The sequence below is a fragment of the Hypanus sabinus genome, chromosome 3, assembly GCF_030144855.1.
Source record: "Hypanus sabinus isolate sHypSab1 chromosome 3, sHypSab1.hap1, whole genome shotgun sequence".
Taxonomy (NCBI): Eukaryota; Metazoa; Chordata; class Chondrichthyes; order Myliobatiformes; family Dasyatidae; genus Hypanus; species Hypanus sabinus.
In genome coordinates, this window is record NC_082708.1 from 20,379,295 (window position 1) to 20,404,464 (window position 25,170).

The 25,170-nt window shown below is 40.8% G+C and overlaps 1 protein-coding gene across 3 annotated transcripts; it reads left to right on the forward strand.

The window, feature by feature from the left end:
* Nucleotides 1-168: 168 nt before the first annotated feature.
* Nucleotides 169-25,125, forward strand: gtpbp6 (GTP binding protein 6 (putative)). Of its 3 annotated transcripts, XM_059963808.1 has the most exons (11): nucleotides 169-1,028; nucleotides 3,482-3,619; nucleotides 4,053-4,123; nucleotides 7,717-7,847; nucleotides 8,699-8,769; nucleotides 10,727-10,885; nucleotides 13,504-13,712; nucleotides 14,655-14,803; nucleotides 17,798-17,950; nucleotides 19,934-20,013; nucleotides 23,770-23,890. In XM_059963808.1, exons 1-10 carry the CDS (start codon nucleotides 578-580, stop codon nucleotides 20,004-20,006), a joined length of 1,605 nt encoding a protein of 534 aa, XP_059819791.1. In that variant the 5' UTR covers nucleotides 169-577; the 3' UTR covers nucleotides 20,007-20,013; nucleotides 23,770-23,890. The 3 variants fall into 3 exon arrangements, with proteins under 3 accessions (XP_059819791.1, XP_059819790.1, XP_059819792.1); XM_059963807.1 differs by lacking the exon at nucleotides 19,934-20,013 and having other exon boundaries at nucleotides 23,770-25,124; XM_059963809.1 differs by lacking the exons at nucleotides 10,727-10,885; nucleotides 19,934-20,013 and having other exon boundaries at nucleotides 23,770-25,125.
* The last annotated feature ends 45 nt before the right edge of the window (nucleotides 25,126-25,170 follow it).

A 25,170-nucleotide genomic window follows, 5' to 3' on the forward strand; every position in this document is an offset into this window, starting at 1 on the left:
CACTGACAGCTTGGTCCTCCTTACAACCCAAAATAATTTATTTTACTAGCAGCATTGTAATAATCTGTTATGACTAAATGCTTGAAGATTGTCCTTCAAAAAATCGCATATTATATGCCACACGGGTCTGTTTGGGTGTCCCAGTTTAATCGTTCCGGCCGAGGAAACCAGAACAGTGAGGAGACAAACCAATGTGGATGACTGTGTTTCTGAAATATTTGGAATCAAATTTAGTTCGTGCCAGACAGCTGAAGTTTTTTTTGTGTGTGGGCTGATCAGGGTGTGATAAAGATATATTGAAATAAACGCTACAGATTAGAATTGGGGACGGAGATTATACCTCTGAAGGCTCCAGGAGCAATTTCTGGTTGTCAAAAGCTGCCGAGTTTCCTGGCGTTTAGGTTTGGTTCTAGAGATTTATTTTGGTGTTTTCGATTTCAATGCACCATCAAACTGACCGTGGCCATAGCTGTTTATGGAGAATTGAGAATCAATTACCTGCCGTAAAGATGTTATCAGCACGTGGTTTTGGAAACTTCAGCCTGTTAACCTTGGTGTCCAAGTGATTCTTGCAGCCATGGGATTGCTAAGGAATATCTCGAAAATGCCTTTACCACATCTCCTGAACAGACTCTACTCTTTGAAATTATGTTCAACCCTAACTTGTAGGAGGATATCAGACTTACTGTTTTACCAGCCAAAACTGGTTCTGATGAACAAAAATGTCCCTATTAATTTATTGAAAAATCTATGCCCCCGAAATTTATCATGGAACTCTGCGAGGTGTTTTGCCACAAGTCAGAGTAATTCAAAAAGCATGAAAGATACTTGCAGTAGGAAATCAAGAACTGAAAAACAAGGTGGTGGGGATGATGAGGTGATAACGGAACTGGACTGTGAAATAGAAGAGAGTGAATATGAAGAACTTCTTCAGGGACAAGCATTTGCTCCTTCTGAAGGAGGGCACAGAGTATTTGTTGTTCATCCAAATGTTAAGTGGGGAGCAAAGAAACAACATCTCACAACAGGTAAACTTGTTACTAACTAATATAAAATATGTTTCAGTGGTGTATACTAGTATTCAGTAAGGTGCTGCATTAAATTTGCAGTGGAAAATAAAATTTAACATAGAAACACACACTGAAAATTGGCTACACACACAAAATGTTGGTGGAACGCAATCAGCCCAGCAGCATCTATAGGAAGAAGTACAGCTGACTGACGAAGGGTCTTGGCCTGAAACGTTGACTGTACTTCTTCCTATAGATGCTGCCTGGCCTGCTCCACTCCACCAGCATTTTGTGTGTGTTGCTTGAATTTCCAGCATCTGCAGATTTCCTCATGTTTGCGTTATGAAAATTGGCTGGCTAATGGGGAATAAAGATGAGGCATAAATGTCTCTTTTTCTCGCTGGCAAAATATGATGAGTAGTATTCCACTGAGATTGATGGTAGGGTCAGAATTTTCTACAGCCTGTTTAAATGACTTGGATGGGTGTACTAATGGCATGGTTACTAAATTTGATGTTAACACAGACACTGGGAGAAAAGCAAGTGGTGGTGAGGACATACAGAGACAACCAAGAGATACAAGTTAAGTGAGTGGGAAAAGATCTGGCAAATGGAATACCATGTGGGAAAATGTGAAACTCTACACTTGGATAGGAAAATGAACATTAGTTCAGATTATCTAACAGGTAAAATATTACAGTAGAGATGTAGAGAGATCTGGGTGTCCTTCTGAATAATTTGCAAAAGATTAGTGCAGTAATTAATTAGAAAAGCAGAAGAAGTTTAATCTTTATTACCAGGGGAATTGAATACACAAGTTGGGATGATATGCTTCAGTTAGTTAGAGCGTTGGTATGATTGGTAATAGTGGTCTGTGCACAAATCGGTCACTTTCTTCATGCGTTAATGTGTTGGAAGGAGTTCAGAAAAAGTCTTTTTAAACCTGTACCTGGAATGAGGAAAGTCTGGACAGGTTAGACATATCTAATGGTTTGGAAGAGTGAGAGAGAACTTAGTCCTGAGGGCAACTTTATTTGTTCATTCATTCTTGAGGTACAGCACAAAATAGGCCCTTCCAGCCCTTCGGGCCACACCGCTGAGTATTTCCCCTGATTTAATTCTAGCCAAATCACAGGACAATTTACTATGACCAATTAACTTAACTACCGGTACATCCTTGGACTGTGGATGAGGTTGATTTTTCCATGAGATGGTAAGTCTTTGGAATTTCTTCCTGAAAGCACAGCAGAAAGAACCTTCAGATACTTTTAAGGCAGTGATATGTTCTGAATAAACAGGGTGAAAAGTTGTAGTGGATATTCAGAAATATGGAGGTGAGATTACAAGCCAATCAGCTATGAACATTAAATAATGGGTAGTAGGGTGAAGATATGTCTCTACCAAAGAGGTGTAAGGTCTCCTTCCCTCTGCTAGCCTGCGGGTCACCCTTGGGCAAGGTGTAGCACCTGCTTAGCCCCTGATCCAGGTTATGTGAGCAGTTGTTGGATGGTCGTACGAGCAGCTGGTGCACATCACAACCACTGACGCCAGGCGGACAATCTCTGAATAGTATTAATAATGGCTGGGGTCACCTGTCTTGTAAAGACACTGCCCAGAAGAAGGCAATGGCAAACCACTTCTGTAGAAGAATGTGACAAGCACAATCATGGTCAAAGACCATGAATATCCACGTCATATAACACTGTACATAATGATGATGATGATGCTCAGATGACTGAGTGACATTTTCCTGCCCTAATTCACTTGCTCATATCAAGTCTTTTCAACACCATGTGTATGTGAACGTTTTTATCCTCTAATCTTCATATCTATCCTCAATAACATAGTTCATTAATTTTATCCCTTACAATATATGCCTGCTGTTACCTCCTTCTGTTTGTGAGTTCCACAATCTTGCAACTGTTTGTGCAAATGTTCGTCCTAAATTCTCTGTTGGATTTGTTGGATCATAATTATAATATAGTCATCATAGTTCTTGCACGTGCAATCTAGTTCCGTTTTATCCCATCAAAGCCTGTGGTTACATGCCAAATGTAAGCGAGCTTCTAAGAAAGTAGAGGTATTAGCATGCCTTCTTTTCTCAGACTCTTAAACCAAATTATCTAGATCATTCAAAAACTATGCTCTAGTTCTTTGTATCTGAATGTGTTGATAGGCTGCATCAATGTTGAAATTTAGTCTTGTTACACAATCTCCCCAGTGCAGTTCTGTATTTCAAGATTTAAGATATTCTTGGTTTACACTTTTTTTTCTTCTTTCATTCTTGTTAGTTGTTTGCATATGCATTGGTTTGACATTATTTTCACACTGTTATATGAATAGGCTCTGTTCATCGGCCGTCTGGTGCCTTGTTGCAGGATTAAACTACTCCAGACCAGATGCGATTGTGCATTGTTTTATTTGCACTGTTAATTTGAGATTATCTCATTCTTCCTTTCTTCTTTCACAAGGTGAACTTCAAATGGCCGAAGCAGTTGCTCTTGTAAATACTTTGCCCAACTGGCAGGTTGTTGATAAACTCATCCTTTCTACAAAAAGTCCAGATAACAAACTAGTTTTTGGCAAAGGCAATTTTGAGACTCTTACAGGTAAAAACTTATTTAAAAAGTCTAAATATCATATTTTGAAAATATGACTGAAAATGATACTGATATCTAGTTAATATCTTTACACTGCCTTTTCTGGTAGTTAACCATTTAAATTTCAAGTGTTTCACTGAACTTCATCAGTGCATTAAAAACAATACTAACCAATAAAACTTAGTTTTATGAAGTTGCTGTAGGTTGCCATTCAACTTTAAGAAACTTTTATTGGAACACTAGCAAGTTTGTGTAGTTATTGTACTATTATATGATCAAGCTACTTTGGCGATCCTTCGTTGTAGTAGAAGTCTTATATCTTTATCAGCTTTTATTTTATAAACTCAAGATACCTGAAAACAATTGCTTAATAATAATTTTGAAGATTAACTGCTCCAGTAATGAAATTATAAGCAATTTAATTTGTACAATTGTTTTACAGAAATAATTAAAGGGATGCCACAAATTACTGCAGTATTTATGAATGTTGAAAGACTGTCTGCAATATCGGAGGTAAAGATCTTCACATGAGCAGAATGCATTAAGAAAGAATTGATCGTGATGTGTACGTGTTAAATAGCTGACAGCAAGAACTAGGACAATCACAAGGGTAAAAGTTATTTTTTTACCTTTTTGGGAATATGAGCATCTAGAGCCACAGGGTTATACAGCACAGAAATAGGCTCTTTGGCTTAAGTGGCATATGCTGGCTAAGCTAGGCCCATTTGCCCACATTTAGCCTGTATCCCTCTAAAGCAAGGTTTCACAACCTTTTTTATGCCATAGACCACTGCCGTTAACCAAGGGGTCCATGGACTCTAGGTTGGGAAACTTTTGTATCCATGTACCTGTTCAAATGTCTTTAAAATGTTGTTCATCTCTGTAAAGTATCTATTACCCATTCCTAATAGCCCTTAAGAGCCTGGCTATCGAACTTCTAAAACAACCGCAGCACTTCTGGTACACCTTGGTGCTGAAGAGGAGTGTGTTTCAGAATTTAGACTCAGTACCAGTGAAGGACCAGCATGTGATTAAGTTGGTGTATAGCTGGGAGGGGAAACTGATGATGATAGTGTGCCCATGCATTTGTCCATATCTTAAATTGTCCTGGAATATATAAGTATTGTCTCCATGATCCCTATTACTCAGTAACAGTTTACAGAGTTTTGGTGGTATTATTGCACCAGCAGAGGCTGTTAATTTGCGTATCATGAGTAAAGAGCTTAATATGTCAGATCTGTGATACTTACACAGAAACACTATTGTATGTTAGAAAATAGTTCATAATATTGAAGCTGCAGAGACCCAGGTGTAGGTGTGTGTGTGTGTTTGTGGAATCTGCACGTTCTCCCTGTGACACCCTGTGGGTTCCCCCTGAGTGGCAGAGGAAAATAAAATAGAAGTGGTTAGGAGTGTCTTAGACAGGCACATGGATACATTGGGAATAGAGGAATGTGGCATTGTGTAGGCAGAAGGAATTAGTTTAGTTGGGCATTAGCTTACTAATTTAATTAGTTTGACACAAGTTTGTGGGGCGAAGGGCCTGCTCCTGTGCTATATTGTTTTGTTCTGTTCTTGGTATTCTGAGTGTAAAACTGAGTTTACTAAGTAAGAATGTTATAGGTCTGACTTTCCTCCTATAGTAACTTAGCCGGATTGCCTTCATTGGATTTAAGGTAATTTATGCTTCCTGCTCAGAATCTGATCCTGTAATCCCCAGACACTAAAAAGCAAATGTTCCTGATCATTTAATGAGTATATTAGCTGCTTTAATTGTGATGTATCCCAAAGCCAAATAGACTGAGAGTGCTCTCATCAGCCAAGTCACACTCAGTGAAGATACTGGAAAGTGGTCTACAAAACCTGCATTGTTAGCTGGAGCCTGCCAGAGAAACTTGTAAAGGAAGATATAAATTCTTTAAATCTTAAAAATGATTTATTTATTGGAGTATTTCATTCCAGAAAACATGGAATGCATCCAGTTCAAATAAAGTCAATTCAATACAATACTAACTTACATTTGTAGAAGGCCATACAGAAACTTTCAGTGGTTAGCATAATGCTGTAAGATCAGGTTCAAGTCCCGTTGCTGTCTCTAAAGAGTTTGTACATTCTTCCCATTACCATGTGGCATTCCTCTGAGTGTTCCAGTTTCCTCCCACCTTCCAAAAATGTACAGTTCTATACAAAAATCTTAGGCACATGTACAAGGCCATAAGACATAGGAGCAGAATTAGGCCATTCATCCCATCAAGACTTCTCCGTCATTTCATCATGGCTGATCCCAGATCCCATTCAACCCCATACAACTGCCCTCTCACCATGCCCCAACCAATCAGCAATCTATCAACTTCTGCTTTGAATTTACCCACTGACATGGCCTCCACCACAGTCTGTGGCAGAACATTCCACAAGTTCACCACTCTTTGGCTAAAAAAATTCCTCCTTGCTTCTGTTCTAAAAGGTCACCCATCAGTATTGAGGCTGTGCCCTCTAATTCTGGTTACCCCCACCTGAGGAAACATCCTCTCCACATCCACCTTATCTAGTCCTTTCAACACTTGGTAGGTTTCATTGAGATCCCCACACATTCTTCTAAATTCCAGTGACCACAGGCCCAAAGCTGCCAAATACTCCTCGTATGTTAACTCCTTCATTCCTGGAGTAATCCTCCTGAACCTCCTCTAGACTCTCTCCAATGACAATACATCCTTTCTGAGATAAGAGGCCCAAAACTGTTGACAATATATATACCTAGATGCCTAAGACTTTTGCACATTACTATATTTGTCAACATGGAGTGGAGAACAACTTTGTAAATCTGGCGGGAGCAAAGGATGTTGGGAATGGCAAGGGTGAAGCACCACGGGGGGGGGGGGGGGGGGGGGGCGGGGTGGAACAGGTGGCAGAGAAGGAATACAGACACGCCCAGTCCTGAGACACCAGGTAAGGACATTTGATTCCAAACAATTGGTTTATTAATTGTTACAGAATGTCTGTCTAGTGTTTCCCATTCGCTCCCTTTTCCCTTCCCTTTTTCTCAACTGTGATTCCCTTCTCCCAGCCCCCTTACCATTCTCAGTCCACAAAAGAAACCCATATCAGAATCAGGTTTATCATCACTCACATATGTCATGAAACTTGTTTTTTTTTTTGCAGCAGGGCAGCTGTACATAAAATTACTACAGTACAGTGCAAAAGCCCTGGGCACCCGAGTTATAGAAGACTTTTGCATTTGTTGGTGCCAGAAACGTGGTAACACTTGCAGGCTGCACCCATCACACATCAGACTGTGTCAGTCATTGACTCACAACAACGCATAACATTTGTGTTTTGACATACATGTGATATGTAAGAGCACAACCTCAAATTGAGGGATGATCTTTTAGAACAGAAGGAAGGAGGAATTTTTTTAAGGCAAAGTGTGATGAATGTGTGGAAAGCTCTGCCATAGACTGCAGTGGAGGCCAAGTCCATGGGTATATTTAAAGTGGAAGTTGTTTGATTCCTATTGGTCGGGCTATCAAAGGATATGGTGAGAGGGTAGGTGTATGAGATTGAATGGGATCTGGGATCAGCCATGATGAAATAGTGGAGTGGGCTCAGTGGGCTGAAGGGCCTAACTCTGCTGCTATGTCTTACAGTCTTAAATAAAGCTAATCTTTCTTTCTTCCATTATGATATACAGTAATTTCTTTGATGTTTGTTTCGTGTCAAGGCTTTTATATTTTTGTGAACAGAAAATAAAAATTAATTATATACCTATTAAAAGAAGAAATTTTTTCAGTTCTAGCTGCAGATCTGTGAGAATTTTAGACGATAGATTTAGGTTTGCTTTTGATATTGTTCATTATTTTTGTTCCAATATTAAACTAGGGTCATCAAACTTACAAACTTTTAAAAATAATCATTTGCTGTAGTCCTGACAAAGGGTCTCGGCCCGAAACGTCGACAGTGCTTCTCCTTATAGATGCTGCCTGGCCTGCTGTGTTCCACCAGCATTTTGTGTGTGTTATTTGCTGCATTATGCTTATTTATCATTTCATTACACAATTTATTCTCTGGAGAAGGAGAATTGATAAGATATTTATGTCTGTATATTTTAGAAAGAGCTGGAGTCTACTTGGGGTGTTAAAGTTTTTGACCGGTATTCCATCGTCCTTCACATCTTCCATTGCAATGCTCGTACCAAAGAAGCCAAACTGCAGATAGCACTCGCTGAGATCCCTTACCTGAGGTAAGAGTTGTGTTGCTGCATCTCTCTCCCTCTCCCATCAACCCACACTCCCCTCTTACCCCTATACCCCCTCACCCATCATCCTCTCCCCCTCCCCCCTCACTCTTCACCCACACACCCAAAGGAAATCACACCTGAAGCCTTGGTGTCATACTTGATAAGGAAGTACAAATCTCTGTAAAATTTTCTTGTTATCTGTAAACTGCTGGGAAAACACCAATGCAACATTTATTCACAAAGTACGAAGCATTCAATTTCATTCAGTTCCCTTAATCACCTCATTTGCCATCTCAAATCACATGTAATAAGAGTGGATGCCAGTCAGCCTCAATCCTAGTGAACTGCTTAAGAAGAAGGAGTTGCACATATTAAAAAGAGTTGTTACACAATTAAATTATGCAGTGAAATAGTATTTAATTTATTTTTTCTATTTAAATATAATTTTTAAATTTTTGCAAAATTCTTCTGTAGTATATACTAGCCAGACTTGTACTTGTACTAGCCACTTCTGCTAAGAATGCCTTTGCTGTTTTTAATTAAATATTTCATTTCTTTTGGAGCAACGAACAGTCTTGCTAGGGGAACTTTGTGAGTTGTGCAGTATCAGTAGAGAGAAAGGAATTATCTATGTTTTGATCACGATCTTAGATCGCACTCCTGATGCAGCATCTGAACATGAAACATCAACCAGTTTGCCCCCCTACCCCGAGACGCTGTTTGACCCAGCACATTAGGCACAGACTGGATGGGCCAAAGGTCCTGTTTCTGTGCTGTTTTGCTCTATTGTTGGTTGCTCTGGATTCCTGCATCTCCAGTCTTTGGTTCTCCATTGTTTTGCCTTTATTTGACAGGTCCCAGTTGAGAAATGAATTGGCCCATTTAGACCAACAAGGTGGTGGATCCAGGTATATCATGGGGTCAGGTAATATTTCAGCTCTTGCATGATTTCTGTCTGTGAGGTTAATTACCAATTATCTCGTCGTTTTTGTTGCTTGGTGTGTTCTGTGTTGCTCTGTTGAACATCGTGTGTGTGTTATGTGGCACCAGCTCATGTGGTGAAACTTGCAAGCTGTCCCCAGCTTATCCTTAGGTTGTGCTGGTCGTTAACGCAAATGACACATTTCACTGAATGTTTCCACGTGCATGTGATAAATAAATGAATCTGAATCTGAGGTCATAGGAAGGAAAATTATGCATTGGCATTTGTTGAAAGAGAGTTTGATAATAAGAGTGAAGAGGTCATCTTCCAAATATATGGTATCCTGGAAAGACTGCATCTGTAATAAGTAAAGCTTGGTTTCCTACCTAAAGAACGATATACTTGTAAAAGTGGACGTACAGCAAGGGTTCCCAGATTGGTTACTGAGATGACAGTTTTATCATTATTGGAGAACTTAAGCAAACTGAGCCTGTACTTTCTTGAAGACTGAGAGTTGATCTTATTACAACATGCAGAGTTCCTACAGGTAGATGTTGATTTTACTGTTTCTCACATTAGGACATCGAGAACCAAGGGTCACAGCCTCACAGCAGGCCAGACATTCAAGACCAAGATGAGAAAAAAACTTTCAGTAATGAAGCAGTGGAATTTATGACCCTACAGATCTTACAGTACTGAAGCAGAAATTAATAATCTTTCTGATTTAAGGATATTAGAGGATATGCCATTGTCATATTTTCATTTTTTAACAATATAGGAAGCCACTTTACACCATCAAGTCTCTGCATTCCTGTCCGTCCCACTCACCCATATATTTCCTTCTAGCCTATTTTCATTCACATACCAATCAATTCGTACCACCCACCTACACCAGGGATAGTTTGAAGCAACTAATTAGTTTGCTAGCCAGCTCGTATTTGGAATGTGAGAGGAAACATGATACCCAGGGGAATTCATGCATTTCCAGAAAGACCTTGCAAACTCCACACAACCAACACTAAAATCAGAATCAGGTCTAATATCACTGGCATATGTTGTGAAATTGGTTTTGTGGTAGTAGTACATTGCGATACATAGTAATAAAATTATAGCTTACGATAAGAAGCAATATTAAAAAAGAAAATTATTTTGAATAGGTATTGCAAAAGGAGAGAAAAAGTACTGAGGCAGTGTTTAAGGGTTCATTGTCCATTCAGAAATCTGATGGTGGAGGGGAAGACACTGCTCCTGAAACATTGTGTGTGTGAAACCCAGTTGCTGGAATAGAGGCAACAGCATTACCCACTGTACCATTAGTAAATTGGTTTATTGTTGTCCTGTGTACTGAGGTACAGTGAAAAACTTTGATTTGCTTGCCATCCAAGTTCATGTTCAAATTCAATTGTCATTCAACCATGCACGTGTATGCAGCTGAATGAAACAGCGTTCCTCCCAGGGCCAACCATACAAATCACTTCATCACATCAGATCAGTACATTGAGTTAGTACAAGGGAACAGGAATAACAGTGCAGAATATAGTGCTACAGTTACAGAGAGAGTGCAGTGCAGGCAAACAATAAGACCATGAAGAGGTAGATTATGAGATTAAGAATCCATTTTAAAGTACAAGAGGTCCATTCATATAGTCCAACAGTAGTGGGATGAAGCTGACCTTGATCTGGTGGTGTATTCTTTCAGATTTTTGTATCTTCTGCCCAATAGGAAAGGGAGAAAAGAGAATATTCAGGGTGGGAGGGGTCTTTGATTATGTTGGCTGCCTTACGAAAACAGAAAACAGTATAGACAGAGTGTGGTTACGGCAGAGAAGTTGTGCCAATATAAAAGATCAGCCATGATGTTACTGAATGGCGGTGCAGGCACTAGGGGCCAAATAGTGTTCCGCTTCTATTTTTTGTGCTGTTATGGTTCATACAAGTTAATGCAGTTACCATTTTCCAGGTGAGACCTTCATGGAGGCTCAGCAGCGCCTCCTCAAGGGGAGGGAACTGAAGATTAGAGCAGCCTTGGAGAAGCTAAGACGAAAACGGCAACTGTTGAGAGCTCAACGAAAGCGTAGAGAGTTCCCAGTTATATCTGTCATGGGCTACACTAATTGTGGTAAGTTCTATATTCGGCTAAAAAAATCAGTAGAACTCCAAGGGGATACGTTGTCCTCTGGTCTTTACTCAAACAAAATAAAATTATGCAAGTAAACATTGGGCCCAACATATTGATGCAGTTACAAATAAGGCACAACTGCAGCTATATTTCATCAGAAATTTGAGGAGATTTGGCATGTCACCAAATTTACTTACTGCTCACTATGCCACTGGTGTTTAGGGCAGCAATGAAGGTCTCCATCTCAGGCGATGTTCAGGGTTTCCTTCATCAAGTTAGTAGCTTCCTCTCAATTTTCACTACTGTCAGACATGCAAGTCCCGGGTGGAGACTCAGGAATACCATCACACTGAGGTGTAAAAGGGTTCTTCATTGCTGTTTCTATAACAATTTTGTTTTACCAGTCAGGGTTATTGGCGCTGAGCTGAACAGCCAAACCTTGAGCCAAACTCTTAGTCTGGCCTCTACTCTTTGACCTGTTTGGCATTGGTGACTCTACCAAGAGCCAAAGCATAAAATCCTGACCCCAGCCAACATAGCTGTCTGGGTCATTGTGGCACACAAGCCTCCAAACCACAACAAGGTTGTGGTCCTCTTGGAGGTGTCACCAAAGACACTCAAAAACTTCTGCAGATTTACCATGGAGAGCAATCTAACTGGCTGCATCACCATCTGTTACGAAGGGGCCACTGTACAGGATTGAAATACACCGCAGTAATTTGTAAACTCGGTCAGCTCCACCATGGGCACTAGCCTCCCCGGCATCCAGGACATCTTTAAAGAGCAATAGCTTAGAAAGGCAGCATCCACATTAAGGACTCTCAATGCCTAGGGCATGCCCTCTTCTCATTGCTACCATCAGGGAGGAGGTACAGGAGCCTGAAGACACACACTCAGCGATTCAGGACAGCTTCTTCCCCTCTGCCATCAGATTTCTGAATGCACATTGAACCCATGAACACTACCTCACCACTTCTTAATGTCTGTTTTTACACTACTTGTTTAATTTAATATATATACTGTAATTTACAATTTTTATTATATATTGCAGTGTATTGCTGCCGCATAACCAATTTCACAACATAAGCCAGTGATATTAAACCAGATTCTGATTGCTTATGAAACCCCCTTATGCTGGGTGTCTCCGGAAAACCGGCTTGAGCCCCTCACTGACAGTCACCGGATTCCACAACTTTGTACATCTAGGATGTATACAACTTCTGTCCTGCCAAATCTGTGAGGTTGGGATGTCTTGCCCACCCAAACCCCGGTTTGTGTGCATCCTGTGTGAGTTACTGCCCCCGGTAAGAAGTAACAGATTGTACATGGCATACAATTAAAAGTATATTTAAGAATGTTAATTTAAGCAAACAGTTATTAAATTAAAGAAAGAAAAAAAAACTAAAAGGGCCCATTACTCTTAAACCGTCAAATGTGCACTTAAGTTAGAGCTCATCTTAAACTTCTCTGTCACTCACACGCTGGGCCTGTGTGAAAACACTCACCACCTTCCGAACGTCGCTCGAAAACCATCTCAAACAAACAGGTCTCCCATGGGAGAATTGGTTCTTCTTGAAGCTATTCATCTGCACAAAGCATCCTTTATCACCCTGTTTACTTCCAGTGCACACCAACCAAGACTTCTTCGCCTGCGTCCTCTAGAGCCTCCTCCCAAATCCACCATCCTGATTGGCTGACACTACATTCCTAAGTTGAATGACAAAGCTTCTTATCTCAACTCAAACCCAAACAGGCTGAGAGCAGTACAGACTGCTCTTACAGAACTGCTAAAATAAAATACCTGCAGCATAGCATTAAGAATCTTAACCAGGACATTACACTTATATTAATTAATATTTGTGAATGAAGAAAGCTATATCCTTATAAACTGAGAGTGGACAGGAATCCATTGGGCCAAACGGCCTCCTTCTATTTATCTACAGTAAGCTCTTCCAAGTAATTAAAATGAAAGTAGTTCTACTTCATTAAACAAAGAAAGTGAAAAACGTTTGGGTATTTTACATGTTATAAGTTCTGCATTATTGTTAATTATGAACACAAGTGATTTGCAGTTGCTAGAAATCTCGAGCAACACACACAAAACGCTGGAGGAACTCATCAAATCAGGCAGCATCAATCGAGGGAAATAAACAGTCGATGTTTCAGAACAAGATGAAGATGTGTTCAAAGTTCGAAGTAAATTTATTATCAATGTATGTATATGTCAGTATATACCTCTCTGAGATATATTTTCTTGGAGGCATTCACAATAACAAATAAATACAGTAGAATCATTGAAAAACTACACAAAAAGACTGACAGACAACTAAATTGCGAAGTAAGACAAACTATGCAAATGCAAAAGAAAACAATAAATAACTAAGTTAATAAATAATACTGAGAACAATAGTACTGAGAGTTGTAGAATTCTTGAAGGTGAGTCCATAGGTTTTGACAACTGTTAATTACATTGGGAATTTTTTAGCACAGTTAACAATAATTGAATTTTTAATGGGTGATTTTGTAAAGTATTGTCAGGCTTAGAAAACGTAAATAAAACCTGTTTTCTTGGCTATGGAATATGTTTTAATCCTGGTGTCTTTCACATTTCAATACAGGCAAAACCACCCTGATCAAAAGTCTGACTGGAGACTTAAGACTTCACCCCAGAGATCAGCTGTTTGCTACGCTTGATGTTACCACTCATGCTGGCTTGACTCCAAGTCGTATGACAATCCTTTATGTTGATACCATTGGATTTCTCTCTCAACTTCCCCACAACTTAATTGGATCCTTTTCAGCAACTCTAGAGGATGTGGCACATTCAGTAAGTTTTTGTCACATGTTTTCTCTGTGCATAGACCTGATATTGTTAGGAGCCATGGAATGTAACTTTCTGTGTTTTAGCTCAAGTAATTAATTCTAAGCTGAATCATATCAGCATGAAAAGCCCAGCTTTTCTTTCAGGCAAGTTGACATGGTGCCTGGTTTAGAAATGGATGAACAATGGTGTGAATGGTGGAGTGGAGGTACATGTCTTCCAAAGGAGGGATAAGGCACTCCTTCCCTCTGCTAGCCTGAAGATTACCCTTGATCAAGGTGTACCACCTGCTTAGCAGCGCCCCCCACCCCCCTGATCAAGGTCACATGAAGCCAGGGAGCAGATGGTGCATATCACAATTCCTGATTATGCAACCACTGGGAATGGCTGTGGTCACCCATCTTGTAAAGGCATGGCCCAGAAAAAGGCAATGGCGAGCCACTTCTGTAGAAAAATTTGCCAAGATCAATGATGGTCAAGTAAAAACCACGATCGCCCAAGTCATACAACATGGCACATAATGAACAAATGAAAACAACAGTGAAACTGAGCTTGTTTCTGAGCAGCTCCCACTAGAAATGCAATTATAACGTCTCAAATAAGAGCGGAGTCAGCTTTGGCCATAATCGAGGCAAGTAACACAAGGTGGGTACCGTTAAACTAGCTGTAATAATCTGGAGTAAAGATTTCCTAACCTTTCTTTCTTTTACATTCCTTTCCAAATGTCAAGAGTTCAACAATGCTTAAAAGAGCTTCAAGGTAATAGAAAACCCACTTGAGAGAACTTTTCAATAGAATAAAAATATTGAGAGGGAATCTAATAAAGCCATTCAGAGCCATGGTTAAATGATAAATAGCAAAAATGAATTTCCTTTGTTCCAATGATGTTTGAATACAATTTAATATAAAAGATTAGTTTTATAAAAATGTTCTCTTCTCTCTATCCAGGATATTATAGTTCATGTTAGAGACATAAGTCACCCTGAAACCACCAACCAGAAGGTGAATGTGTTGAACGTTCTCAAGAATCTTCAGCTGTCAAATCAACTTCTAGATTCTATTATTGAGGTCCACAATAAAATTGATTTGGTGGACAGGTAAGAACATTGTGGTTGTTGAGCATACCATAAGTATATATAATGCATAAAGGGCATATTTCTCACTGTTTTTATACTCTCCCATAATTTCTTATACTTTGTCTTGATATATTAATATCACATATACCGAGACACAGTGAAAACTTTTGTTTGTATTCTGCCTGGACAGATAATGTCATACCCAAGGTAGTTAAAAACAAAAAAATGCAGGATAGTGTTGCAGTTACAAAAAAGGTGCAGTGCAGGTAGACAGATATGTTCAGTGGCATGGAAAGATGACATTTAGACTGTCAAGTCATGGGACAAATAAATCCTGCATTGTCGTAAGTATTTTTTTTTATCCTGGGCCTGGCAGACACGCAGTTGCAGATTGACCCTCCATAATCTCCAAGGAATAATAGACAATAGACAATAGGTGCAGAAGTAGACCATTCGGCCCTTCGAGCCTGCACCGCCATTTTGAGATCATGGCTGATCATCTATTATCAATACCCGGTTCCTGCCTTGTCCCCATATCCCTTGATTCCCCTATCCATAAGATACCTATCTAGCTCCTTCTTGAAAGCATCCAGAGAATTGGCCTCCACTGCCTTCTGCGGCAGTGCATTCCAGACCCCACAACTCTCTGGGAGAAGTTTTTCCTTAACTCTGTCCTAAATGACCTACCCCTTATTCTCAAACCATGCCCTCTGGTACTGGACTCTCCCAACATCTGGAACATATTTCCTGCCTCTATCTTGTCCAATCCCTTAATAATCTTATATGGTGCAATCAGATCCCCTCTCAATCTCCTTAATTCCAGCGTGTACAAGCCCAGTCTCTCTAACCTGTCTGCATAAGACAGTCCAGACATCCCAGGAAGTAACCTTGTGAATTTACGCTGCACTTCCTCTACAGCCAGGATGTCCTTCCTTAACCCTGGAGACCAAAACTGTACACAGTACTCCAGGTGTGGTCTCACCAGGGCCCTGTACAAATGCAAAAGGATTTCCTTGCTCTTGTACTCAATTCCCTTTGTAATAAAGGCCAACATTCCATTAGCCTTCTTCACTGCCTGCTGTGACTGATGAACAAGGACTCCTAGATCTCTTTGTATTTCTCCCTTACCTAACTCTACACCATTCAGATAATAATCTGCCTTCCTGTTCTTACTCCCAAAGTGGATAACCTCACACTTATTCACACTAAACGTCATCTGCCAAGTATCTGCCCACTCACTCAGCCTATCCAAGTCACCCTGAATTCTCCTAACATCCTCATCACATGTCACATTGCCACCCAGCTTAGTATCATCAGCAAACTTGCTGATGTTATTCTCAATGCCTTCATCTAAATCATTGATGTGAATCGTAAACAGCTGTGGTCCCAATACCGAGCCCTGTGGTACCCCACTAGTCACCACCTGCCATTCCGAGTAACACCCATTCACCGCTACCCTTTGCTTTCCATCTGCCAACCAGTTTTCTATCCATGTCAATATCTTCCCCCCCAATGCCATGAGCTCTGATTTTACCCACCAAACTCCTATGTGGGACCTTATCAAATGCCTTCTGAAAATCGAAGTACACTACATCCACTGGATCTCCCTTGTCTAACTTCCTGGTTACATCCTCGAAAAACTCCAATAGATTAGTCAAGCATGATTTGCCCTTGGTAAATCCATGCTGGCTCGGCCCAATCCTATCACTGCTATCTAGATATGCCACTATTTCATCTTTAATAATGGACTCTAGCATCTTCCCCACTACTGACGTTAGGCTGACAGGACAATAGTTCTCTGTTTTCTCCCTCCCTCCTTTCTTAAAAAGTGGGATAACATCAGCCATTCTCCAATCCTCAGGAACCGATCCTGAATCTAAGGAACATTGAAAAATGATTACCAATGCATCTGCAATTTCCAGGGCCACCTTCTTTAGTACCCTCGAATGCAGACCATCTGGACCTGGGGATTTGTCAGCCTTCAGTCCCATCAGTCTACTCATCACCGTTTCCTTCCTAATGTCTAATCTGTTTCATTTCCTCTGTTACCCTATGTCCTTGGCCCAAACCATACATCTGGGAGATTGCTTGTGTCTTCCCTAGTGAAGACAGATCTAAAGTACTTATTAAATTCTTCTGCCATTTCTCTGTTTCCCATAACAATTTCACCCAATTCATTCTTCAAGGGCCCAACATTGTTCTTAACTATCTTCTTTCTCATCACATACCTGAAAAAGCTTTTGCTATCCTCCTTTATATTCCTGGCTAGCTTGCATTCGTACCTCATTTTTTCTCCCCATATTGCCTTTTTAGTTAAGTTCTGTTGTTCCTTAAAAATTTCCCAATCATCTGTCCTCCCACTCACCTTAGCTCTGTCCTTTTTTTTAATGCTATGCAATCTCTGACTTCCTTTGTCAACCACTGTGGCCCCTTCCCCCCCTTCCTTCTCCGGGGGATGAACTGATTTTGTACCTTGTGCACTATTCCCAAGAATACCTGCCATTGCTGTTCCACTGTCTTTTCTGCTAGGATATCCGTCCAGTTAACTTTGGCCAGCTACTCCCTCATAGCTCCATAGTCTCCTTTGTTCAACTGCAACACCAACACCTCCGATCTGCCCTTATCCTTAACAAATTTCAAAATTCTCAAAACAATAATCACTCCTTGTTCAAAGAATGCATTCATTAAAGAATGTACTATGCCGTCATAAAAGTGATTTTTAAAAAAAGTTTTATTTCTCATCAAGACTTGACTAACTCTTGCATGTCTCCATCTCACTTTTTCCTTTTTCCTATCGTGTTCTCTTCATTTCTTTCCATTCCCCCATTCCCACAGGTAGCAGTATTTTGTGAATAGTGCTCTATTAAGTTTCTGTTGAAGTGACAATAAGTCTTAATGAAGAGGACTTTTGACTTTATTGATGTCATACAGATTTCTTATTTAAGTTTAAGGTTATCCAGTTAATCATGCTTCCTCTAAGACTCTGTAGGATAATTCTTTTCCTTTCTTCTTAAGCTATCAACAAACAGATCCAAACGCCATTGCAGTTTCAGCTCTTCATGGACACGGTATAGATGAACTGAAAAGGAAAATTGAGGAGGCGGTTTTGCAGGCAACGGGAAAGCTGATCCTCACCATCAAAGTAAATTTGGCTGGACCTCAACTGAGGTAAAAATTAAATCACACGTCTTTAGAACAAGTTTCAATTCTTTTCATAGTGGAAGTTAACAGAGTGGAAATTCAATCTCAGTAACTTGTATTAAATGTAGAATATGGTAACAGAATTCAGTGGAACCAGATATTTAAAGTATGCTTCTAAGTGCCATACTATCATAGTGTGTACTTAATACAAGTGACTGAAGGTGAAGCTTCTGCAGCATCTAACAGATCATGTTCAGGAGTTGGAGCTGGAACTGGATGAACTCCAGATCATTCGGGAGGCTGAGGGGTTGAAAGACAGGATATACAGGGTGGTAGTTACATCCAAGGTGCAGGACATATTTCATGCGCCGCAGTCCCAAGGAGATGCCGGTTTACATAGAGGGTGTTTGAACTGAGAGGGGGCAGTCGGCACATTTTGCACACCACAGTCCCCGAGGAGATATTGGATTGCATGTAAGTCGGCACTTTGAAAGGACCAATAAAATGAGTTTAGTTTTTTTTTCCATGATTTTATCTTTCTTATTGCACATTTCGAGCAGTGGGGAGGCCAGACAATACTGGAACATTCCTCTTGCAGGGTGTGGGAAGGCAGAGAGACTTCCATGGCCTTAACAACTACATCTGCAAGAAGTGCATCCAGTTGTAGCTTCTAACAGACCATGTTCAGGAGTTGGAGCTGGAACTGGATGATCTCCAGATCATTTTGGAGGCTGAGGGGTTGATCAGGTAGGACATAGAGGGAGGTAGTTACACAGGTAACTGGGTGACCATCAGGAGGGCGAAAGGGGATAGGCAGCCAATGCAGAGTACCCCTGTGGCTGTTTCCCTCAACAAGAGGTATACCACTTTGGATCCTGTTCGGGGGAATGACCTAACACAAGAAAGCCATGGTGGTCAAGTCTCTGGCACTGAGTCTAGCTCATTGTCTCAGAAGAAAAGGGCGGAGAAGAGGCGAGCCATAGTGATAGGGGATTTGTTGGATATGGGAACAGAAAAGAGGTTCTGTGGATGAAAACAAACTCCTGGATGCTTTGTTGTCTCCTGGGTGCCAGGGTCAGAGACACCTTGGATTGAGTCCACAGCACTCTTAAGTGGGAGGGTGAGCAGCCAGAGGGCATGGTCCACCTCAGTACCAATGACATGGGTAGGATGGGTGACTAGGTCCTGCGAAGTGAGTTAGGTGCTAAGTTAAAGGATAGGACCTCCAGGATTGTGATCTCAGGTTTGCACCCGTTACTCCTGCTAATGAGGCCAGAGCTAGGAAGATGGTTGAATCACTGAGATTTGTAACCCCTCGCTTGGGAAGTCTGAGGTACCTACCTGTTTCAAGGCTTCAATTATACCGGTGCCCAAGAAGAACGTGTAACCTGCCTCAATGGCTATTGTCCAGTAGCACTTGTATCCACAGTGATGAAGTGTTTTGAGAAGTTGGTGATGAAACTTCTCAACTGCTGCCTGAGAAACGACTTGGATCTGCTCTACTTTGCCTACTGGAGCAACAGGTCAGCAGCAGATGCCATTTCAGTCAACCGTGGAACACCTGGACAGCAAAGGTGCATACATCAGGATGCTCCTTATCGACTACAGCTCGACGTTACCCTCAGAACTAATCAGTAAGCTTTAATATCTCGTTGTGCAATTGGATCCTCAATTTCCTCACTTGCAGACCCCAGTCAGTTCAGACTGGTAACAACATCTCCTCCACAATCTCCATCAGCACAGGTGCACCACAAGGCTGTGTGTTTAGACCCCTACTCTACTCACTTTACACTATGACTGTGGCTAAGCACAGCTCCAATGTCATGTTTAAATTTGCTGACAACACCACTGTCATTGGCTAAATTAAAGGTGATGATGAATCAGCATATAGGAGGGAGATTGAAAATCTGGCTGAGTGGCGCCACAACAATATCAGCAAGACCAAGGAGCTGATTATTGACTTCAGGAAGTCCACAAGCCAGTCCTCATTCTTTGGTGTTATCATTTCAGAGGACCAACTCTGGGCCCAGTAAGAATGTGTAATTATGAAGAAAGCACAGCAGCACCTCTTAGGAGTTTGTGAAGATTTGGTATGTCAACTAAAACTTTGACAAACCTCTATAGATGTCTAGTGGAGAATATATTGACTGCCTCTATCACAGCCTGATGTGAAAACAACAATGCCTTTGAATGGAAAATCCTACAAAAAATGGTAGATACAACCCAGTCCATCATGGGTAAAGCCCTTCCCACCACTGAGCACATCTACATGGAGCATTATCAAAAGAAAGCAGAATCCATCATAAGGGATACCACCATCCCCCCCCCACCACCCCTACCACCCAGGTCATGCTCTCTTCTCGGAGCTGCAATCAGGAAGAAGGTACAGGAGTCTCAGGGCTCACCAGGTACGGGAACAGTTATTACCCCTCAACCGTCAGGTTCTTGAACCAGAGGGGATAACTTCACTTGCCCCATCACTGAAATCTTCCCACGACCTATGGGCTTGCTTTTAAGGATTGTTCATCTCATGTCCTCTATTTATTGCTTGCTTATTTATTATTATTATTTTTTATTTTTCTTATGTATTTGCACAGTTTGTTGAATTTTGCACACTGGTTGTTTGTCTGCTCTGTTGGGTGCTGTCTTTCATTGATTCTGTTGCCATTGGATTTATTATGCCCACAAGAAAATGAATTAGGCTTGAATATGGTGACATATATGTACATTGATAATAAATTTACTTTGTACTTTAACACGTGGCTAAAGAATTGGTGCAGAAGAGAGGCCTTTGGATTTTTGGATCTGTGAGCTCTCTTCCAGGAAAGGTGGGACCTGTACAGAAGGGATGGTTGGTACCTGAACTGGAGGAGGATTAATTTTGCTGTGTTGCCCATGGGAGTGGGTTAACTAGAGTTGCAGGGGTTGGGAACCTGAGCACCAGTAAAGATAGTGGAATGGTGGTGGTGAATGATGTTGTTAAGCCGACATACAAAGTCAATGATGAGCATGGTGGAGCTAATGTTTTAAACTGTGTATATTTCAATGCAAGGGAAATTGTAGGAAGGGCAGGTGAGTTTAGGGTAAGGATCAGCATGTGGAATTATAACACTGTAGATATTAGTGACACTTGGTTGAAGGAGGGGCAAGAATGATAGCTCAGTGTTCTGGGGTTCCGTTGTTATAGACGTGAAAGAGTGGAAGGGATTAAAGGCAGAGGTGTGGCATTACTAGTTGGGGAAAATGTCACAGCAGTGCTCTAACAGGACAGACTGGAGAGCTAGTGAGGCTTTATGGATAGAACTGAGGAATAAGAAAGGTATGACCATGTTACTGGGATATATTACAACCACCCAACAGTCTGTGGGATTTAGAGGAGTAACTATGTAGAGAAATTGCAGACTGTTGCAAGAAACATAAGGTTGTGATAGTAGGTGATTTTAACTTCCCACATATTGACTGGGACTCCCATACTGTAAAAGGGTTGAATGGGGAAGAGTTTGTCAAACGTGTTCAGGAAAAAATTCTTAATCAGTACATAGAAGTCCCAAATGGAGAGAATACTAGCTCTCCTATTAAGCAATGAGACAGGGTAGCTAACAGAAGCTTGTGTATGGAAGCACTTTGCATCTAGTAATGATAATGTCATTAGCTTCAAGACAGTTAGAGAAAAGGATAGGTCTGGTTGTCAGGTTGAGATTCTAAGTCGGAGAAAGGCCAATTTCGATGGTACCGGAAAGGATCTGGCCAAGTGTGGATTGGGACAGGTTATTTTCTGGCAAAGGTGTACTTGGTAAGTGGGAGGCTTCAAAAGTGAAATTTTGAGAGTACTGAGTTTGTATGTGCCTATCAGAATAAGAAGCAAGAATAATGATTTAGGGAATATTGGTTTTTAAAAGATATTAAGACCCTGGTTAAGAAAAAAGAGGAGATGCATGGCAGGTATGTAGAAATGAGGTACTTGAGAATTATAAGACATGCAAGAGGAAATCAGGAGGGCTAAAAGAAGGCATGACAAGGTTAAGGAGAATTCTAAGAACTTCTGCTAATATATTAAAAGCAAAAGGACAGCAAGGGACAAGATTGGTCCTCTGAAAGATCAGAATGTGTGTGGAGCTGATAGAGATGGGAGATCTTAAATGGATTTTTTATCTATAGATGTGAAGCAATGCAGCTGCAAAGTCATACACCCCGTACAGATTAGAAAGGACGTGGTGTTTACTGTCTTGAGGCAAATTAGGGTGGATAAATCCTCAGGGCCTGATAATATGTTCCCTTAAATCCTGTGGGAGGCCAGTGCAGAAATTGCAAGGGCTCTAACATATATTTAAAACATTCTTAGCCACTTATGAGATGCTGGAGAATTGGAGGATAGCTAATATTGTTCCATTGTTTAAGAAAGCCTCTAAGAATAAGCTGGGAAGTTATAGGCCTGTGAGCCCGACATCATATGAGCATTTGGATAGGCATACTGATTAGGGATAGTCAACATGGCTTTGTGCATAGTAAGTGATGACAAACCATTCGAAGATTTTTTTCAAGGAATTTAACAGGTAAGTTGATGAAGACAAGGCAGTGGATGTTGTCTGCATAGACTTTAGCATGGCTTTGACAAGATCCTGCATGAAAGGTTGGTCAAGAAGGTTTGGCGAGAATGTTTGGCATTCAGGACGAGGTGGTAAATTGGATTAAACATTGGCTTTGCGGAAGAAGCTGGAGAATGGTTGTTGTAGATAGTAGCCTCTGTCATTGGAGGCTTGTGACTAGTGGTTCACTGTTACTTGTACCTTTATTAACAGTCTGGATGATAATGTGGTAAACTGGATTAGTGGATGACACCAAGAATGAGGTGTAGTGAACAGCAAGGAAAACTTACCAAGGCTTGCAGCGGGATCTAGACCAGCTAGAAATAATGGGCTGAAAATGGCAGATGGAATATAATGCAGACAAATATGAAGAGTTGCACTTTGTGAAGACCAACTAGGGTAGGACAAAGAGTGTGGTAGATCAAAGGGATTTGGAAATTTTAGATCCATAATACCTTGAAAATGGTGTCACAGGGAGATAGGGTTGTAAAAAGTCCTTGAGAAATTGGCATTCATAATACAGGAGTTGGGATGTTATGTAGAAGTTGTATAAGACATCAGTGAGGCCTAATTTGGTGTACTGTGTGCAGTTTTGGTCATCTACCTTCAAAAAAAATCTAAGATGGAAAAAGTGTAGAGAAAATTCACAAGGATGTTGCCAGGACTTAAGAATCTGAAATTTAGGGAAAGGTTGAATAGTTTAGAACTTTATTCCCTAGAACGTAGAAGATTGAGAGAAGATTTGATAGAGGCATACAAAATTATGAGGGGTATAGAGAGGGTAAATGCAAGCAGGATTTTTCCACTGAGGTTGGGTGAGACTAGAATGAGAGGTCATGGGTTAAGGGTGAAAGATAGAATGTTTAAGGGGAACATGAGGGGTAACTTTTTCACTCAGAGGGTGGTGAGAGTGTGGAATGAGCTGCTAGAGCAAGTGGTGAATGCAGGGTCAGATTCAACATTTAAGAGAAATTTGGACAGGTACTTGGATGGGAGGGGCATGAAGGGCTATGGTCTGGGTGCAGATTGATGGGACTAGGCAAATTAATGGGCTGGCACAGACCAGATGAACTGAAGGGCATGTTTCTGTGCAATAGTGTTCTATGACTGAAGTTCTAGCCTGTCAACATTTTTAAGTTGTACTGCAGAAATAATGCGGGTCTGTTCAGGGGGACAAGGAGTGGTTTCTAATGGATTACTGGATGGAAATGCTCAGATAAAGATGCAGACATATAACACTGTTGCTTTTCATCTTTTCAGCTGGTTGTATAAGGAAGCCACTGTGCAGGAAGTGGATGTTTTGCCAGAAGATGGTTTGGCCAACGTAACTGTTATCATCAGTCACTCTGCATATGGGAAATACAGGAAGCAGTTTCAACACTGAAGGAAATGTAAATGCTGTTTTTGTACCCCGAGATTTTACCATTTTTTGCCTGCCCTCTTGTAGGTGAGGACATTTTAAAAAGTACTTACTTGCCTCACTGAGAAATGTGGAGAATTACACTGAAGTGCAGGAATCATTGTTCTGTTGGAAAACTTGCACACAGCAAGATCCCATGGAACTAAGTCCTGGAGGTATTCATAGCTTTTTCTAAGCAATCTTTGATCATTTCCAAGAGACAGGTACAACCTTTATCTCATGCAAAGAAGGGAGGTTCAAAAATAAGTCAAAATTTTGTTCAATAAATAAATCACAGATATTGTAAAGTACCTAATAGTGAAACATTATTTATTCCACTCCACTTACTTGGGGCTAATCTATTTGATGCAGGATTGCAGAAACCTGAAACATCAGCAGTTTCTTTCATCCCTCCGACACTGCTCGACCAGTTGAGTTCCTCCAGCAGATTGTTTGTTGGGCTAAAGTTTTTAATAATTTTTACAACATGGGTATGTTTTAATCCCATGGTTAGAGAAATGTAGTGGACTAATATCTCTGTTCCAGAACAGCACGAAGAGCTGCGTGTTAGTGCAGCAGGTAGGGTTGTGAACTCATAGTTACCCTGACCCCAGAGTGTCCCTGTGATGTGATTTCTCCCCACATCCCAAAGACATGCAGGTTGGTAGGTTCATTAACTATAAATTATCACCCATGTAGATGGGTGATTGAAGAATCAAGGGTAGAGTGAAAGAATAGGTTAGAGGGAAAGAAATGACAAAATGAGATTGCCCCTGGAGCTGGCATTGATGGGCCAAATGGCTCCTTGTATGAATATGAACATTTAAAGCTGAAAATGGTGTGCAGCAGGAGCAGTCGTGGACCTTGATAGTAAAGTTCACAAAGCTGACCAATCTTCCATCAAATAGTTGTGTATACACTTATGAAGAAGTAAGATTCATTCACAAAGTGCAAAAACAAGGGATTCTGCAGATGCTGGAAATCTGGAGCAACACACAAAATACTGGAGGAATTCAGCATCTATGGAGGGAAATAAACAGTCGACATTTCAGGTCAAGACTCTGCATCAGGACCCAATCATCTTCAAAAGGACCTGATCAAGGATCTTGCCCCGAAATGTCAAATTGTTTATTCCTCTCCATAGATGCTGCCTGGCGTGTTGAGTTCCTCCAGCGTTTTGTGTGTGTCACTGTGCATTCAACATCTTCAAATAGAGAGAAGGGGTGGTGGGGGGGGGGGGGGGAATCTGAACAGCAGATAAA

Excerpts from the sequence above, each read along its gene's own strand:
- gtpbp6 (XM_059963807.1), top strand. The coding sequence starts at position 578 with ATGGGATTGCTAAGGAATATCTCGAAAATGCCTTTACCACATCTCCTG. Across the intron at positions 3,620-4,052 it reads CAATTTTGAGACTCTTACAG|AAATAATTAAAGGGATGCCA; the intron begins GTAAAAACTTAT and ends ATTGTTTTACAG. Across the intron at positions 8,770-10,726 it reads CAGGTATATCATGGGGTCAG|GTGAGACCTTCATGGAGGCT; the intron begins GTAATATTTCAG and ends ACCATTTTCCAG.